Source organism: Pseudoliparis swirei, chromosome 19 (assembly GCF_029220125.1).
Source record: "Pseudoliparis swirei isolate HS2019 ecotype Mariana Trench chromosome 19, NWPU_hadal_v1, whole genome shotgun sequence".
Taxonomy (NCBI): Eukaryota; Metazoa; Chordata; class Actinopteri; order Perciformes; family Liparidae; genus Pseudoliparis; species Pseudoliparis swirei.
Genome location: NC_079406.1, coordinates 11335516 through 11356033, shown reverse-complemented (window position 1 = coordinate 11356033; position 20518 = coordinate 11335516). Strand labels below are relative to the sequence as shown.

Here is a 20518-nt window from a genome sequence, read left to right as displayed (position 1 = left end):
CTGGGATTTCTTCTTTTTTTTAAAATTACTTTTATGACAGTCTGTGCGTTAAAAGCACTGTTGTACAAACTTCAACTTCTATATCTGACAGTAACGACAAGTGTGGTGACATTCAGGATAACAGGAAATAGCTTTTTGTATAATTTCTAGTAGATTAAATAGTAGTTTATTTTCTGTGGTAGAAGAAGTATTGAGACTTAAGTAATATTTCAGGTTGTTATATTTAGGTTTACTGATGCATTACAATGTGTAAATTACATATTATTTCAGATTGAAGGGGAGCTCTTAATAATTACTTTTGAGTAGTTGCAACAATACTTCATGTTTAAAATATAAATCTGCAAACAGCTGTCAAATAAAAGTAAGTTAAAATGTACAATATATGATCCTAAAATGAATACTATGGTATAAGTAATCTGGAGATACACAACAAATGTAGTGTTACTTCAAAGCGGTAGTTAAGTAGCGCACTTACATTTATTTAATCTTGCAATGCACCCATCCCCAGACACACCCACACACACACACACACACACACACACACACACACACACACACACACACACACACACACACACACACACACACACACACACGGACGCACACACACGCACACACATTTGTCTTGAAAGTCTTCAAGGTGGCAGATTTATGGAAATAGTTTGGCTTGGTTTTTCATGAATGTGACCCCTTGACCACAATTATTATGACTTTAAACACCTATATTAAGCCTTGCAAAAACCATAGACTGTATAACCTTTCTCAAAAGTGACAAAATAAAGGAAAAGGATGTCCCTAAACCTTACTGTTTCTGAATTTACTAGTCTGTACAAAGGTGTCTAAATACATGAATGCCTAAAGACCTTCTCTGCCAGTTCTCTTGGACCTCATCCTCTCTTTGGTGAGCACTGGTCTGAAAGCCCAATATATTACTTATTTAACTTCAAACAAGTCATTATTCTCACCAAGCCAGTGCTTTCAGATCAATACAGGATACATAAAGGCAGCTAAATGAGGGACCACATTGGACTACTCTGTCCTGCACCCCTAGACCCCGTTGATGATGTCGCCTCTATACACTTGGGCAGGTTAAGAGGCCAACGCTGACCGTCAACCGACACTCAAAAACATAAAGAGGAACCGGTTTATTGCCTTTCCCAACAGGTTCTGGCGTCATTGCAGCTGATAAAGAGAGAATTCCCACAGGGACCTTACACCCATAGTCACCCCCAACCCTTGCACCCCACTATTCTGCCAGGAGATTCCCCGGGATGTCTGTCTCACTTCCATGACAACAGCCACTGACAAGAGTTGGGGGTGACTGTGTCAAGAGATGCAGCTAAAGGGAGTTCAGATGAGAGGGAGAGAGAAAAACGGAGGGTGACAGGAAGACAGGAATGAGCAGCAACTGATGAGGAAGATTGGAGACCATGAATGAGAAAACTCTCATTGCAAGCGCTTGTCTCAATGAAAAAGACTGAAGAATAGATCTAAATATACAGTATATAAAACACACACATAGGTGCTTTTTAATTTAACCATTGAATACCATCTTTATTCACATTTTTATAAATGACAAAAATTACAGTAATATCTCTTCACTGTTTTTTAAAGTGCATCAGAAAAATGAAGCTTCTCAACAAGAAGATAAACAAGTCAATACTGTACCGAGTTCCTTGCTGAGTTCAGTTTGGACTGTACAGTAAGATCGCTTAGCGAAGGGGCAACAGTAATCAAAACATTTTTAAAAAAATATTTCAAAAGATTGAAACGGTTTCCCCAAATATCATTCATTTCAAAGCAAATTTGAACGTAATAGTCAGTTGGTTGTGTTTTACTGACCGATTTGCTCCTGTTTCACTGCTGTTCTATGTATATGAGGAGTTACTGTAAGATGAGTGGTCGTAAGGTGTCCTATTACCTGCAAAGGACACACATAGGTGTAAAAAGGAGGTAGGATTCATTCTGCTATTGGGTAAAACACATATGATAAATTGTCCCCGATGCTCCCATTGCAGTTCTCTCTCACATGGAGAACGTGAGCACTCAGAAACACATACACATTTCCTGAAAGTTGAATTTGAACACTCTTCATGAAGACCCACACTGTTTATATCAGACTGAAATTCATAAAAGTATGAACAGTGTTAAAGGGCCTTTACAAGGCATTATAAGCACTTCGTTATCACCTCCACAATGGCGAAGCTGCTGTAGCGCGTGTCATTTTGGGACCAGGCATTCGTGAAACTGTAGGGATTTTAGAGCTAGGAGGAGAGGTGCTTGTTTTCTTGGCAGTTTTATTTTGGGCGGCAGAATTGACAGCCGTGCGTATGGTCTTGGCCATGACGGATGGCGGGCTGTGGGCGGTGGGAGGCTGGTAGGGTGCCTGAGTCTCAGGGTTTGGAGCGAGTCTTTTTGACACGCGCAGAGGAGTTCCTCTGACGAAGGCCAGCTGGGTGCTGCCGGAGACCTTCTCCGGTACGGATCTATCTGAGGTCCTGCTGGTTAAAGTGGGCTTCCCTGTGGTCTGTGGCTCACTTATAGTCCTCTCCTGTGTGCTATGACTGCGCTTCACATCTGTCTGAACCGCTGCAGGCTGCGTGATGGGTGACGAGCGCATGGATATGCTGCGAGAACTAGACAGCCGGCTGGGATTGGATGTGTTAGCGGGGTTTGGGGCTCCATTTGAAGGCTCAGTTTTGGAGCGCACCCTGGGAATGCTTGTGCTATTGGAAGGTCCTGCACCTGACCCAAGTCCCCTTTTGGCCCCTATTCCACTACGCACGGGGATCTTCGCGGTTCGAGTCTCCTCCTTTGATGTAGGAGTTGTCTTCGCTCGGAGGTCACCCTCCCTCTCTTTCCTCCACTTGGAGCAGAGGCTTGGTGCAGGTCGTGGGATTGGGGAGGTTGGGGTTGACATTGCATCATAGGATCGGTGGCCTATCACCAGAGTGTGGCACTCCAGTGTTTTGCCCACATGGGAGTACGGGCATGCCGACTCCCTCTCAGTACTTGGCAAGTCAGAGTGCTCCTCTCGCTGTGATTGGCTCAATTCCGGTAGATTGGAGGGCATCCAGTTTTCCTCCACAGGTGTGGAGGACACTTCTGTGTTTGTGGGCTTTGTCAAACCTCCATCAGGCGAAGGCAGCACAGCACTTGGTCTTACAGTGGGCGTCTCTCTCGCCAGAGGTTGGGACCGGATATTCTCCAAGGCATTTACACATGATTTCGATTGACTCTCAGTTTTCTGGAATCTTAACAATCCAGTCCTGGTGTCACTGTGAGAAAGTATTCCACTTGTATGAAGAGAGTGAGGCGCTGACTCATTCACACGAGAGCCATTAGATTTACTCTGAACTAGCTGAGTCTTGTCTGTACCTGGCAGGCCAAACATCTGTCTTTGAGTGGGGGTCTGGTTTTTAACACAAAGGACAGGTTTACTGGTGGATATAGCAGCAGAGTTTGTATAAGATTCAGTGGTCATCGAAACCATGTGCTCTTGTAAAATATCTGCTTCTTTTTCAAGTCTGGTTGTCTTCGATTGGCCTGGCAGCACATAAGAAATGATGTGCCCTTGCTGCTTGATTGTGAAGCCACGTTCATGCCGAGAGGGTCCAAACATGGCGGTGTGCGTTTCCCGAACGGCATCCAAGTTCCCGTTTGTTGCTTGACTGTGCTGATACCTGATCCCTTGACCCAAAACAAGTTCTTGGTCGAAGGGGGAGCATGTGACGTTAGTCTGTGGGGAACTACAAAGCACAGCGGTGGTCTCGTGGTCAGAGGACCTGTTGGAGTGATAACTGGTCGACGTTGGGCTGCTGCCCAGCTCAGGGAAGCTCTTGGGCCTGGCTGCGTTGTGGAGATGGTCGCCGTAGTGGAGGTGATGGGAGTGTCTGCGGGACTCAAAGCTTCTCAGGCTGCGTCGACTCCAAGTGTAGCTCAAGTTCTTCTCTAGCAGTTTCTCCAGTTCCCCTTGGTTCTCCTGAGGTCGAGACTCTCTGGCGAGGCTGAGGTTCGGGTCCAGCCCCTTACAAACAGCCAAGGAGCGACGCTTTTCCAACATCTCAAGTTGACGCTCCAGACGTTTCTGCTCCTTTAGTTCCCGCTCCGCATTCTCCTGTAGAAAATGGAAAAAGTTAAATCTGTACTTATTTTGACAATATACAAGTTTTTATTAACCGATATTTTCCGAATTTAACCTGCACAGCTCTTTGAAAGCGGAGGCCAAACGAATGGAAGACCCTGCACGCCTCCTCTAGTTTGAAGGTGCTGTCATCTTCACAGAAGAATTCCACCAGAGCCTGGCTAGACATCCTCATGCCCTCCACCTCATCCTCTGCCTCCTTCAGACGCTCCTCAGCGATCTGCACACAGTGTACACGGTCAACTTTGGAATCAAGAAATTAGACAACCTTTTTGATATACACAATAGGTTTCATACCTTAATGAATAGCTTAGCGTGCTGCTGAATCTCTGCCTGAGTCTGGGTGTTTGCTTTGAGGGCCACCACCCTGCTTTTTAACTTGGATAAGTCCTCCAGCACTGACTCCTCACTCAACCTGCAGAGAGAGAGAGGACATATAATACACAAATTGAATAAGGACTGAAGAGAAATGGCTCTGCAACTAAATTATTCAAATTGGCATGCAGGAAATTATTTACTTTATAAAGCAGAACAAGGATGGTCATTCCTTTCTACCATGCAGATAAGCTCTCCAGCAGAGTTTAAATATTGGCTTGGAGTATCAATGTTGTCATGACCCACTTTCTCTAGGGCAGCTAGCTATTGCCAACAGCTGGGCGCCTTGTTCTGATATAAGAATGCAATATATTTACGTTATGTTTGTTTTGTTGGGGTGTACTGATGTTTTTAAGCAGGGTGTTTATATTCCCTCTGACACAGTCACTGTAGAATCTGAGTTCTGGCAAGAGACTGACCTGGAGGCGGAGCCAACATGGCCTATTTGGCTAGGAAATGACAGTAAATTCTGGTCCTTTTTTACAGCTTCCTGTGGAGACAAACACAAATGATTATCCAGCTATTGTTTCAAAAGAAGCAACACGTCATTTGTTAATGTGGAGAAAAATAATGTGGTTTGTGGAACAGGCTTGAGAGGCTACTTTTCTCAAAAACAATTGTTTCTTGCAAAGACTGTGCTAAAAGGAAATTCCCCCAGATGTGTTCAACCATAAATATTCACACCTTTTAACTGTAAAGTTTTTCACAAATACATTTGCACAAAATGTACATCTTTTTTTATGTGAAATAGTGTTCACATTTGATAAAGAGGAGGTATTGGCACATGCATAGTTCCAATACCTCTCTGATTGGATACTACATACACATATTCTCTTTTCAGATCTTACCATTGCAACAAAATGCAGCAGATTCATCCCCGGCTTGTTGGCTTTGGTGTCAGCCAGTTTGAGCAGCGATGAAATTCGGAAACCAGCAGCGTTCCCTGCATATCCACCCTGAGAGGTCACATACAAGGTCAGAATAACACACACAATATATGACAACTTTAAACAAACAATGATACAAAAAACCCAGGTGCACAGTCAGAGTGACGCCCCAGAACACACACCCAGACCCAGACCTGCATTATGCACAGACAGAAAAGGACTGAGACCGCTTTGTCTGGCTTACGAAAAAAGAAGAACAATTATATAGCGCTCACAGCGTTCATGTAGTTCCCTGCTTTCAGCACCAAACGAAGGATGGAGTGTAATTCAGGACAGCTCAGCAGTTCTGGGAGAGAAGACAGAGATTCAATATTGTGCCTCAAGGTTGAGACATAATGAGAATGAACAGTGGATGGCAGCTGGCATCAAGGCCTGAAGATGAGTCAGCAACTTTGTTTTGAAGAACTGACACTAAAGCTGATTGGTTCTGGCCCCAAACGTTACCACTTAAGACTAATTCTAAATAGGAGCATTTAAGAATGACCATGGTCTTTATAATGGTGAGCTGCACCACTTCCTGCTGTTAACTTTACCTCTGGCGGCCTCCCTCAGACATCTGGCTGCCACACACAGAGAGGTCACAGCAGGGTCAAACTCTTGTTGCAGGATCATGGCATTCAGACGAAGACGAAAACTAATGAAAGAGGAAAGAGGGGGACGGACGGATAGATGGATGGATGGATAAGGGTTAAGTGATGATGGCGACAAAAGGCACTCATGATCAATCATCAGGTAAACAAGCACATGTCATCACATAGTAAAGCATGTGAGCAGGATACGTTTCACAAAAAAATAAACTAATGCTTAATGCTAATAACATTCTTTGGAAAGTACTGGGTATATTTTTGGTCACTTTATCCAATCTAGGACTAAGGGTGTACCTGGGTACTTCTACCAAAAGCAGCAGGAAAAGATCAGGCTCTCCAAGCCACCTCCGCTCCCCACTGAACCTCTTCAGGCGGGACTCCTTAAAGAGAGAACAGATGTTGAACAGAAATTAAAACAAAACAAAAAGCAGCTTCAAATGTAAAATAGATGATTAAAAAAGCATGCCTTTAACAGTCAATTCCAATATCTTCTCTGATGAAAAGTGTGCCATTCCACAATGTTGTATGATGTGGCCTTCTCCAGAAAAAGGACACATCACAACATGGTGTAATGGCACACTTTTGATCATTCTAACCAGAGCCGAGATAAATAAGAGAAGTGGTGGGGAAGGGAAAGGGAAAGGGGGTTGTCATTGATGTATGCAAAAAAGGCACTTTACCTCCTCATTATCAGGCAGCAATTTGCAGAGCTCTGTGAGCGTCTCTGCTCCATAACGGTCCCCAGCACCATGCCTGATATCCTCAACTATCTCCTTAGCAGGCCTGTGGAAAAATTACAACTTACATATTTTTGATATGACATCATTGTTAACGTGCGATTGGGATTTCAGCCCGACACCCCCCAAGAAAACTTGTGTTATGAGCTGTATCCGCTCTTTTTCTTTGGCCTTGATCACACAGTGTTTAGGCTTATCCCAGTCTTATCAGTCAAAGTGTTGGGGAGAGAGGGTAGATTGATGCCACACCGGCGACACAAAGTGACATATCCACTGGACAAATACAAGGCAGACATGCAGGGATTATGTCTGAAGGGCCTTTGGGATGTCAAGGTGAAAGAGTAGCAACATAACTGACTGTTTGACCTCTCACTTACTTCCTCTCAGTGACACATCTGTCCAGCAGATTCCCTTGATCCTCTCCCCTCCCCCTTATCTTACGGCCCATCACAGATACTCATACTCCATAATTCTACTGTGTGCGGCTTTCTCTCCTCATTCATAGCTGAACATTCACGCCCATATTTATGAAATTATTTGACACAAACACTGAAATAGATTTCCTGATAGATCTAGATACATTATTCAAATAAGAACTAATTTTCAAAATTGTAAGAAAAAGGCCTATAAACTGAACTATCACAAAATAAAAATTGACGACGACAATACAAAACCCTATTTACTTTAAACTACAGTCACAATTCAGCAACAGCTCTGTCTGTGTTTCAAAGAGCAGGCAAATAAGCTCCCAACAAGACAAAGGTTTGTGTGCACAAGAAGCTCTTTTCACATAAGGGCTTTTGCTACAAGTCTTGATAAAATCTGGACAAAAGAAGAACTGCTCTTCCGTTTAGACAACATGGCAACACAGCACGTCTTTTCCATGTCTTTGTACCATTATTGCGACCTGCAAACGTTGCAGACTTCTTCATTTTAGTTTCATACATTCAACTACATGCGAGTGTGCTTTAACAATTATTAAAACAGCCCTATTTGTACAAGAGGGGAAGCTTTATTTGAGCCAGGCCGGCATGCTAAACAGCCAATGGTGATGGGTGAATATTACAAGCCACCAGCGGGGACCCTTTCTGTAAAGAGTTGCTTTTACATTAGGCACTCTTTCAGGGCATCAGAAAGTGATAACCCTGATTCCTTGGGCTATACCGAGCCACTTACCCACCGCCCTCAAACAAGTCCCCCGGTCCTGCTGCTCAGTGTGCATCCTCCCCTGCACCTGTCCCATGCAATATAAATGTGGCCCCTCTCTGACACCAGACATCCTGAGACTTCACACTTCTGACTCACACACACACCATCTTTGATTTATGGCCACACACTCTCGTTTAACTCAAGTGACATGCTGTTCCCTAGGGCACAGTTGTACACACTTGTTTCCTTCTCTTTCAATTTGACTGATGGTGACTAAGGATGCACCGATTCAACCTTTTCAGTCCTGATGACAATTCTAATCCTGGATTGAGAATAAATATCCATAAAAATGTTCCAAAGCCGGATGCAATGTCTTCAAATGTCTTGATTTGTCCAACTAACAGCCCAACCCCAAAGATATTCAATTTCCAAATATACAAAATGGCAAATTGTGCATATTGTGATATTTCTCATTCTTTTATCTCTAGTTAGGAAAAGAAAGCTTACATCTTAAACTGGCGTAGAAATATGCCCATGTTCATACTGCGTTTGGAATCCAACAGGGAAATCTGTAAAAAGGCAAAGCGCACAATTAAAGGACAGAAAAGTGCAAGAAATATCCCTGTCTTTATAAAGAGCTGAAAAATATCATGCCATCCTCATAATCTGACCTCTTCTGGGCTGTCCTGCGGGGATCTGCAGCACAGCAGAGCAGACCGGTGTCTCAGGTTGCTGGTTCTGTCCTGAAGTTTACTATCCTTCTGACCAAACAGCTCATCCAGAGAATGGAGGTCGATAGGGAACTCGTCCTCGCCCGGAGTTGCCCCGTTCCACACACTTTTCCTACCCTCCACTTTCTCTTTGGGGATGCGCTCCCAGTTCAGCTTCCTCAGCCGTCTCCGACTGGCGCTGTCGGACTGGCTGAAAGGCGAGGAGAACCCAGGCGGTGGTGGCAGCGGAGGGGGTGGAGGGGGTGGAGGGGGAGGCGAAAGTGTTTGGGGAGGCAGTGGAGGGGCGACCAGCAGTGGACGCGGCTCCATGGCTGTCACTCCCACAGTGTCAGGGGCATCGGTGGGGAGGGCAGGCTGTGTTCCATGAAAGGCACGAGATTCCTTGATGGCCACCGTCAGGTTGATAAGCATAAAGGCATGTCTGGGTTTAAGAGTGAGGGGAGATAGTGTCTGCTCAGTAAGTCAGCTACGCCTTTTCCAGTAAGTTAAAAGGTTCATCAATAGTTCCAGCCTATAGGAAACAGGAAAACAATCAATCTTATATCAGGCAGTATTGAACACAGAGAAACACAAGGAATCAGTGTTGTCCCACAGTCACGTAACAGCAAGACATCAACTTTAACTGAGGCTGATGACGTCACCTGATCTTGTCTGACACCTGGCCTCACTTCTCCTTTCATTAGCATGACTCCAGTGCATTGATAGACCTAACAAGTGGTTGGCGATAAAAATACAACCCCTGCTTCAACCTTTGGTGGAAGTTCAAGGTGTTTGGGGGAAAGTATGAGCTGAGCTAGATGAGCCTCTTGTCCCATCCTGTTATGCTACACCTCACTGCATGCATACACACACTTCTCCCTTCTAATTAAAATACATTCAATTCAATTCAATTCAGTTTATTTGTATCGCCCAATTTCACAAATTACAAATTTGTCTCGGAGTGCTTTACAATCTGTACACATAGACATCCCTGCCCCAAAACCTCGCATCGGACCAGGAAAAACTCCCAAATAACCTTTCATGGGGGAAAAAAAGGGAAGAACCCTTCAGGAGAGCAACAGAGGAGAATCCCTCTCCAGGATGGACAGGTGCAATAGATGTAATCTGTACAGAAGGACAGATTTAGAGTTTAAATACATTCAATGAATGTGACAGAGTGTATGAATAGTTCATAGTAGGCATATTCCACGATGGAGACCTCCACGATCCATCAGGCAGATGGCGGTGGGGAGGAGGAGTGGGCGGAGTCTCAACAGTGGGCGGAGTCTTAACAGGACAGTGGCGTAGTCAGGAGCAGGAATTCCACGACCCAGACCTCGATGATCCATCAGGCAGATAGGATCTATGCCGTCTCATAGGGTCCGATGACCCCATGAGACGTGAAGTCAAAAGGACTCCGGGGAGAAAGCAGAGTTAGTAATGTGTGATTGAGAGATGAAAATTCATCCTTAAGGAGAGAAAAAAGAGGAGATAGGTACTCAGTGCATCCTAAAATGTCCCCCGGCAGCTATAAGCCTATAGCAGCATATCAAGGGGCTGGACCAGGGCAAACCTGATTCAGCCCTAACTATAAGTTCTGTCAAAGAGGAAGGTCTTAAGTCTACTCTTAAATGAGGTGACTGTGTCTGCCTCCTGGACTGAAGGTGGAAGCTGGTTCCATAAAAGAGGAGCTTGATAACTAAAGGCTCTGGCTCCCATTCTACTTTTTAAGACTCTAGGAACTACAAGTAGTCCCGCATTTAGTGAGCGTAGCTCTCTAGTGGGGCAATATGGTACTACAAGCTCCTTAAGATATGACGGTGCATCACCAATCAAGGCTTTGTACGTTAAGAGAAGAATTTTAAAAGTGATTCTTGATTTTACTGGGAGCCAGTGCAGAGCAGCTAGTGCAGGAGTGATGTGATCTCTCCTGCAGTGCAGAGCCTTTAGTTATCAAGCTCCTCTTTTATGGAACCAGCTTCCAATTTCAGTCCGGGAGGCAGACACAGTCACCTCGTTTAAGAGTAGACTTAAGACCTTCCTCTTTGACAGAGCTTATAGTTAGGGCTGAATCAGGTTTGCCCTGGTCCAGCCCCTTGATATGCTGCTATAGGCTTATAGCTGCCGGGGGACGTTTAGGATGCACTGAGTACCTATCTCCTCTTTTTCTCTCCTTAAGGATGAATTTTCATCTCTCAATCACACGTTACTAACTCTGCTTTCTCCCGGAAGTCCTTGACTTTACGTCTCATGGGGTCATCGGACCCTATGAGACGGCATAGATCCTATCTGCCTGATGGATCGTCTGGGTCGTGGAATTCCTGCTCATGACTACGCCACTGTCCTGTTGAGACTCCGCCCACTCCTCCTCCCCACCGCCATCTGCCTGATGGATCGTGGAGGTCTCCATCGTGGAATATGCCTACTATGAACTATTCATACACTCTGTCATATTCATTGAATGTATTTTAACTCTAAATCTGTCCTTCTGTACACATTACATCTATTGCATCTGTCCATCCTAGGAGAGGGATCCTCCTCTGTTGCTCTCCTCCAGGTTTCTTCCCTTTTTTTCCCCCTGAAGGGTTATTTGGGAGTTTTTCCTGGTCCGATGTGAGGTTTTGGGGCAGGGATGTCTATGTGTACAGATTGTAAAGCACTCCGAGACAAATTTGTAATTTGTGAAATTGGGCTATACAAATAAACTGAATTGAATTGAATTGAATCTCTTTTCTTAGTTTTAGTGAGAACACGAGCTGCAGCATTCTGGATCAACTGGAGGGACCTAAGAGACTTATTAGAGCAGCCTGATAATAAGGAGTTGCAGTAATCCAGTCTCGAAGTAACGAATGCGTGAACCAATTTTTCTGCATCTTTTTGAGACAAGATGTGCCTGATTTTTGAAATATTACGTAGATGAAAGAATGCAGTGCTTGAGATTTGCTTTACGTTGGAGTTAAAGGACAAGTCCCGATCAAAGATAACGCCAAGATTCTTGACAGTGGTGTTGGATGCTAGGGCAATGCCGTCTACAGAAACCACATCACCAGATAATTGATCTCTGAGGTGCTCAGGGCCGATTAAAATTACTTCGGTTTTGTCTGAGTTTAACATCCAGAAGTTGCAGGTCATCCATGTTTTTATGTCTTTAAGACATGCTTGAATTTTACCGAGTTGGTTGCTCTCCTCTGGTTTTATCGATAGATATAGTTGAGTATCATCTGCATAACAATGAAAGTTTATGGAGTGTTTCCTGATAATATTGCCCAAAGGAAGCATGTATAAGGTAAATAAAATTGGTCCAAGCACAGAACCTTGTGGAACTCCGTGATTAACGTTGGTGGTTATCGAGGCGTCATCGTTTACAAATACAAATTGTGATCGATCTGATAAATAGGATTTAAACCAAATTAGTGCCGTGCCTGAAATGCCAATCGATTGCTCCAGTCTCTGTAATAGGATGTCATGGTCAATGGTGTCGAATGCAGCACTAAGGTCTAACAAGACCAGTACAGAGAGGAGTCCTTTATCTGCTGCCATTAGGAGGTCATTTGTAATTTTCACCAGTGCTGTCTCGGTGCTGTGGTGTTTTCTAAATCCTGATTGAAATTTCTCAAATAAACTATTATGATGTAGAAAGTCGCACAACTGATTTGCAACCACTTTCTCAAGGATCTTGGAGAGGAAAGGGAGGTTAGAGATCGGTCTGTAGTTAGCCAACACCTCTGGATCCAGAGTGGGCTTCTTCAGGAGAGGTTTAATAACAGCCACTTTGAAGGAGTGTGGTACGTGGCCTGTTAGCAGAGACACATTGATAATATCTAATAGAGAGCTGCCAATTAAAGGCAAAACGTCTTTAAGCAGCCTCGTCGGGATGGGGTCCAAGAGACAGGTAGAGATGTTCGAAGTAGAAACCGTTGAAGATAATTGGTCACGGTTGATGGGAGAAACGCCCTCCAAATATACACCAGGGCATACAGCGGTTTCCAAGGCCATTCCACTTGAGGACAGATTGGCACTGGTTAAGGGCAAGAGATTATTAATCTTGTCCCTAATAGTTAAAATCTTTTCATTAAAGAAGTTCATGAAGTCATTACCACTGAGGTCTATAGGAATACTCGGCTCCACAGAGCTGTGACTCTCTGTCAGCCTGGCTACAGTGCTGAAGAGAAACCTGGGGTTGTTTTTATTTTTCTCTATTACTGATGAGTAATAGGCTGCTCTGGCATTACGGAGGGCCTTCTTATAAGTTTTAAGACTATCTCGCCAAATTTAGCGGGATTCTTGACACCACAGGCAAGGTAGTAATGTGCCATCCAACAGTTAATGTTGGAGACAGCAGATCGGCTCTGTGGGTCATCAGGTCTCGTATCTTTCTCAAAGGGATACAAATAAAACCAGCTAAGTGCAGTGAATTTGATGCCGACCCAGGTTTTGAGGCCTTCGATGGTGCGATCTATGGTGTCAAAAGCTGTACTTAGGTCTAAAAGAATTTAAACTCTGCTTTCCTCCCTATCTCCTGCTAAAAGTAAGTTGTTATTTGAGGTCAGTTTCTGTGTTATGTAGTTCTCTAAAACCTGACTTAAATTTCTCAAAGATTAAAAGCTTAAAAGCACAACAGAGTTGCGTTTAAACCACTTTTTATAAAACTTTTTTAAAAAATGGATGCTCTAATAAATCTCTTAAGTGTACTTAAAACTTTTCTCTTTAATAATTCTTATAGTTAGGATCTGATTGGACCTGGCTGTGTCTGATGCCTCTTGCCATGGCCCTGCTGATGTGCCCCCCCCCCCCCACACACACCCACCCACACACACACACATTATGTCATATTCATTGAATGTGTTTATGTAACTCTGTAATGCTCTTCATTCTGTACACATGACATCTTCTGTCTACCCGGGGAGAGGGATCCTCCTCTGTTGCTTCCCTGAAGGTTTCTTCCCTTTGTTTCCCTGTGAAAGTTTTTTTTCTATTTCTTGGGATTTTTTCCTTTTCCGATGTGAGGTCCTGGGACAGGGAAGTCGTATGTGTACAGATTGTCAAGCCCTCTGAGGCAAATTCGTAATTTGTGATAGTGGGCTGTATAAAATAAACTGCATTGAATTGAATCATGTTTTGTTTCATTTCCTTTACTCTATTAATAAAATAATGTATCAAACTTCTTACACATCTCTTGTGAGGCTTCGGTAAAATGAAAGGTGAAGGGGTTCATGACCTTGAATACAAATTTGGGGTTGGAGTGATTATCTAGAGTTCTTGATTCATGAACTGCCTTTTGAACATTTCTTTCCAAATCTTATAGATATGGATTCATTTAGCCAGAGCTGTGGTGTTCTATTTGACTTGTTGACCTTGTAGGGGGCAAGTCTGACAGTTGCGATTACACCTGACAGGCGCTCAGTTAAGCACAAAGATGAGAAATGGAGGGTCCGCAACTTCCGAACTGCGACTTTTCCTCTTTCTGGGAGGTTAACATCTGAAAACTGGTTGCACACACTCGCACAAGCAAGTTTTAAACCAGATTAGTGATGCAATAAGGGTGACTCAGAGGTTTTAAGAGTCTGGTTTTAGGAAAAGGCTTTCATCATGACATGGTTTAGCGTTTGGCCCAAAACACATCTCATCCTGTCTCGCGCTGGTAACATGAATCAGAACTTCTGGGAAACTTGTTCAGGGATGCGCGTGATTGCAATGCCGTTCCAGCGAGCGCCGCACGAGTGCGCTGCCGGTGATCTCGCCCTGCATCATTTCATGAGACCTGCATCTTGACAAGCGAAGAATAATAAGAACAAAAATCATTCGATGAATCATGTTGACGAAGAGTTCATAGGAAGTATTCAAAGTTTCGGGGAAAGTGACTTTTCAATCAAATAAAAGACTGCGGGATTAACCCATATATTAAATTAACTTGTAATTCAAGAATATTCACGGCATTTATAAATATGTATATATATATATACCCGGGAATGTATCCCTGTTAATTTTAATTGATATTATGATCAAAGTTATGCCTCAATTAAAGGTTGCCATTTAAGTAATGATCATGTCAGGATAAGCCAATCAAGCTATTTCACTTACCTGCCTTATGGCTGACGTTACTCTTCAGCGAGGTAACTCCACAAACTCCAACTAAGTTCGCTGCCTAATTGTATGGAAGACTTCGACAAATGTACTCTTCAATCCCAGGTTTTCGTTTCCTGCGTCCCCTTTATCTCAGTGACTTGTGCCGCTCCACCCGCTGCAGTTCTCTTGTCTTTCTCAACTTGTATTGCAGGGAAACTTCAACACGGTCCACTGTGGACGCGCAGACGCGCGCGCTGCTCGCTAATATCGTATCCTCCCAGTTTTCCCATGAGTGAAATAGAAATGTAGGTTTTCAGGTGAAAGCATATACGCGCTTTTAACTCCCTTTACTCCACTTTAAGACTTCGAAGAAGTTGTGATGGGACTGAACGCCTGGTACGTTTGCAATGTTATTGTACATTGTAATATAATATTACAGGGCTCTCAAGTGCCACGCATTGAGCGTGAGACTCACGCATTTCGGTCTTAAGTCACGCACTCCCGCCACACATCGTATTTCTCACGCTGAAAAAAACTCTCGGCTATTTAATGTTTTAATGTGCCGCAGCGCGCCAACATGAGCTGGCCGCGCTGCCCTCACCGTGGAGGAATCAAGCGCTCCCCTGGAGTTCTGCTGTAAGGTGCCACTTATCAGCCAATCAAAAAAGAAATGGGCTACACCAGGGGTCCCCAACCCCCGGGCCGCGGTACCGGTCCGCGGCTTGGTTGGAACCGGGCCGCGGAAAAAAAGTGAATCAATAAAGTTGGAACATTTTTTTTTTTTTTATCAGTCGGAAAAATATATTATTTTGAAAAAGGACCGGATCCACCCGTGTGTACGTCTGAGCCGCGTTCAGGAGTCTTAAAGTTCGGGTTTATCGCTGCAGGCGAGTCTCACGCGCCGAACCCTCTGCTGGCGGCACATTTCAGTGACAAAGAATCTTAAAACATATTCAACCTGCTCAATGAATTCTGTCACTTCAGGGAAATGACAACTGTTTTCAAGTTGGCCGATAAAGTCGCTGCTGTGTGGGCGAGTGAACAGCGGAATATTCTACATGTTTCAGACGTTGACCGGGTGGAAGAGGCTTTTAAAAGAGTTTGAGCGGCACTCCAACCACAAAAGACCCGACTGCAAAAGAATAGACCTGCAACCCATTTGTAAACAAACCCACCCCGTGAATCGAGCCCGTCCGAGCTTGAAGAAAATGTGTTGGAGATGCAAATGACGGTGGCCTTAAGGGACATTTCACACAACAACTCTGCTGTGTTCTAATGACAGCGACCAGAACTCGGTTAGGAGCAGCGGACCAAACACACGTCTGTGTCGCCGTCTCCATTAGCGGCTCGTTGCAGGTCAACAAGCGCACGGCTCACACGAATTCGGCGTCATGATGAGTTGTAGTTTTGGCACTTTATGCCCTTCGTATAATTGTATGACGTCATATTTATTACGTCATTTATATTGCCGGTCCGTGCTGATGGAAATGTCACTCTTGCCTGTCTTAAAAACTTGAGAGCCCTGATATTATACAAATAAAATACCCTCAACACAATTAATTCAAATTGAATTTCTTGTTCATCTTTAATCTTTTGTAGGACTTGTTTTAATGGTTGTGCTTTCTCATATAGTGCCTTGACAATAATGTAATCTAATTATGTAATCTAATAATTATGTAATCTAATGTAATCTAATCTAAGATTGCTGTCAGGAGCTGGCCTTGATTAGGCGAAGAGGAGTATGCTATTGAGAACCTGAGAGAGGGAGCAGATGGCTGTCAGACATGGGAAATGAGATATGCAGCTCCTCCCTGTACCATGAGCGGGGCACAGGTGAAAGCCAAGAAGACTAGAACACCCTCTAGGGTGCTGAAATAACCATGCTGACAGGCAGTCATCATCACTTCTGGGTTCTGCAGTAATTAGGGGGTTACAACCCTAAATATCTATCTATTATTGTACCTGTGCTGCAGGGCATGTCATAGTGTACCCGTGCCAGAATAAATTTCTCTCAGGAAACTTCACTTTCTATTCAGTCACTCATTTCACTGAGTACAGTACACTTCTCAGAATACAAGGAAATGCCACTGGGGAGAGACGGCAGCTCTGTAGTCCATAAAGACTTGAACGACCCTGCACAATTCCACATATTATGTGTTGATTAATGAATGGTAAGGAGTTAACTTGGCTACCCTCACTTGTTTCACCAAGACACTTACATCCCAAGGAGACAAAACAGTTTGTAATGTGTTTACAGACACACTCCCAGCTGGTACCCCCTTTGCAAAATAGGGAGCTTCAGAGCATGCGCTTCACTCAGTCCATTCTTTAGTCAATGAATGTGCACGAAGGTGCTCATGTGTAAGATTTGTGTGTGAACTTGTGTGAAGGGGAAATCCATGCTTTCAAGTCAAGTTGTGCTGCATAGAAGTATGTTGGAAAGAAATAGCAGATCAGTTTCTTGATTAGGAATCGAAGAAAACGTTTGATGCCCCCGAGAAAACCTGCTACATTTTCCTCTTAATGGAAAAAGAAGGTTTAACAGAGGAGACCCCATCAGGAACTCAGCGCTTAGTTTGGTTGGGTTGGTTGCAGCCATGCATCAAGCCTTTCTCAATGTCGTTTTGAAGTCCAAGAGGGGTTACGTAAAAGGTGAAGACTATTAGCTCCCTCCACCCCTAACTTACACACACACATAATCAGAGCTGGACTCACACTGACAAAAACACACAAAAAACACATTTGTTTGACGCTGTACTTTTACTACGGGTATCAAATTCTACACGGTGGCCTCTGCATAAAATTATCTTTTCAAACTGCAGAAAATGAATCCGTATGCAAAGAAATACATACAATAGATTTTTTGGCCAGATGTCCCATTTATATAGTGTGTAAAAGTGGCTTTAAAACTGTTCCATGTGAAACTATCGATATAACTGAATGGGGGGCTTAGTGTTACTCTGCCAGTCTGGTCGGCTCCCTGGGTCTTCACCATTTCCATGGTGGAGAAATAGGTCAGTGTGACTGCGGCTCTGCAGGCGTATGAAACACAACGTGTGTGTATGTGTGTGTGAAAACGAAGCGCATACATATGTATACATGGCTCTGATCGCAGACTGGGGCAGTAGGTCTGAGGAGGTATTCCTAATCCAAATCTGCTTTCTCAGATCTCTCTTGGTTTCCGAGCTGTACTCAGATCAAGTGCAGTTATCCAGAACAGCATGACAAGGATCTCTGGCTTTGGTCAGACTGCCGGCCTGATAAAGAGAGACAGCAAGAGACAGACAATACAGACACACTCCCAGCGTCTTGCCCTCCTTTCACAAATTCTTTGGCACACGAACAACACATGTGCACTCACACATGTCTGGTCCATACATGAGTGCTTTGAGTATATCCACTCCTACACATACATATGTTATACATAATAATAAAAGACACACACTGCTGCTGCACAATGTGACCTTAGTGGTTCACAGACAGGCCATTAGACCATGATACAAGCATTATGGAGACAGAAAGAAGAAAGGGTTGTGGGTCAAATTGTGGAGAAAGGAAACCACGCTAAGAAGAGCTATCTGTGGAAACGTTTCCTTGTTGAGAGTTTCATCTCATGGTCAGGGAAGGGCTATGTGTCGGGAAGTTTATTTTAGATTCTTTATTTCTGTCTTCTTTTTTTTAGGGTTTTCTGTATATTTTTTTCCCACTGAACTTCAACTGTGATTTTGAAACAGTGTTGGCTCCAGCTCCTGCTTTGTTATCGATTGAGAAAAGCATGGCTGTAATCTATACCTCTCTATTTTTTTGCTCTAAGTCAGGCATCGCTATAGCTTAGGTGATCAGTAGTTTATTGGGAGAGTGGTTTGGGGTAGCAGGAACATAAGGGATGGACCAGCCTGCCGTCATAAAACTAATGGCTTTTCACTACAGGGGGGTTTAGGAACTAGATAGTGTTAGGGGGAGCAGATACAAGTTCTCGGGAGCCTGATCAAGATAAGGAGCTGACCTTTCAGGAGAGGACTTCTTCTTTGAAGTTGTCATATAATTTAGAATCAACGCTTGTGTTTGTTTGACCGGGGCCAGGAGGTGTAACCTAAATCTGTATAAAGAAGGATGTGACTGTTGTTCATTGAATCTTGTGTCACAGAGTTCCCTGAGAGCTGTGACGGAATGTTCCTCCTTGCAAGGAATAAAACAGATGAAGGCAATTTTGATTCAGAGACTTCATTCCTTCTTTCCAGATTAACAGAGAAAATCTTCCAGTACAGTGTTTAAATTAAACTCAGCAGGTTGGCAGGGAGACTGAGGTGCTTGTGGTCAGTTGGGGGTTGGGTCAACTCTATTTGTCTTTGCACATCTGGCCACTGGAGCCACTTCCGACTCCAATTACGATTTCCTGACACTCAATAAAGGGGATTATTGGCCTGCAAAAACACCAGCCCAGACTCTCCCACCCTGGGTCGCCTTCCTGCCCCAGCTGCTACGGTCATTAAACTAGTCAGAACTACAGTCACACTCCACTAGAGGCTCACAATGACACAGCAACATAGACAAATCAGCCCTTTTCTTTTCCTCCTTTTCTTGAGTCTCTTTGTCTCTTTTTTTGTGATATGAACGACTCCTCTCATATTTGATTTGTGCTCCATAAATTATGTCAATGAAGCACTGTAAACTAAATGTCTCTCTAACCGGCTGATGAGAGACCACAAGAGTCTGTTTACCAAGCTGTGGTTGGGCACAAAGTTGTGGAGCAGAGTGCAAGGGAGCTGGGCTGCGCTGATAAGGGGTCCTGAGCGCCTGCTTGTGTGGCAAGAGTGATCACACAGTTAATATTCAAAGGACCAGGTCTGTTGTAAAGAACCCGCTAAATAGAGATTGACAAAGCGCGTCGTACAAACAAAGGCTTCTCCCTAAGTAGGCTGTGTCTATAGCACCAATGGCAGTGAACAGATGGACTTTACTGGGGTGGTCATGTATGAAGTCTATAGTGAGTTATTAAAGCAGGGCCTCCTGCTCTTCCTCCCCCGCCATCCTAACCACACATTCTTCTTGACATGCATTTCCTTAAAAATATTGCCACAACACTTAGCATCTTAGAGTGCCAAATGTATTGCATTGTGTTGCCTCAACTCAATAGTTGCTCATTAAATATGAACTGTATTATTTATTTTAACCATATTGCTTAAAGCCTTTCAAGATTGCATTCAGATTAACTGCATTATTTCCTTTGGCTTCCGTTTGAGTAGCGATTGTAATGTCTACGTGCTTCATATCGCGTAAACTCTTGCAAATTCCCCTCTGCATCACCACACACACGCTCAAGATGCACATACACACATCCACACACACATGGTTACTTCAACCATCTAAACCTAATTATTCTCCCCTTGCTTCTCTGTGCAAACAAGTGATGTCACCCACAAATAGACAGTGGAACTGTTGGCTTGGTGCCTGAGGGCGCCCAGAGTTTTGGCTGGCCCTGGTGCTCTGCTGCTGCACCCACATAACCTAACCTCCTCCTTTCTGCGAGCTCTGTGGCTACGACGGACCTTCAACCAACACATGCTGAAAGGAAAACATGGAGAAATTATGAGGGCCAGGCCCCAAGGGGACTCCCTCTTGGATTAACCTAGCTGCTACCCTTTTTCCATCATTTCCCCTGGCATTCACTGGGCCTGTGCTAGAACCCATTCATCTTAACTAAACTGTTACATAACAATGCAGCCAACCATTTGCTGCAGCACTGGAGCCTTTGGTAAAACAAGGCACCCTTGGGCCCCCAGAACCCCTGAGCCAAAGACAG

General features: G+C 44.0%; 1 protein-coding gene across 1 annotated transcript; it reads right to left on the bottom strand.

The window, feature by feature from the left end:
- Positions 1-1527: 1527 nt before the first annotated feature.
- fhdc2 (FH2 domain containing 2) lies at positions 1528-14893 on the bottom strand. Its single transcript, XM_056439159.1, has 12 exons — positions 14731-14893; positions 8611-9181; positions 8447-8508; positions 6734-6836; positions 6348-6433; positions 6000-6100; positions 5682-5752; positions 5368-5475; positions 4939-5009; positions 4442-4559; positions 4200-4364; positions 1528-4117 (listed from the first exon to the last, which is right to left on the bottom strand). The coding sequence occupies exons 2-12, from the start codon at positions 9079-9081 to the stop codon at positions 2186-2188; spliced, it is 3288 nt and encodes a 1095-aa protein (XP_056295134.1). The 5' UTR covers positions 9082-9181; positions 14731-14893; the 3' UTR covers positions 1528-2185.
- Positions 14894-20518: the final 5625 nt, after the last annotated feature.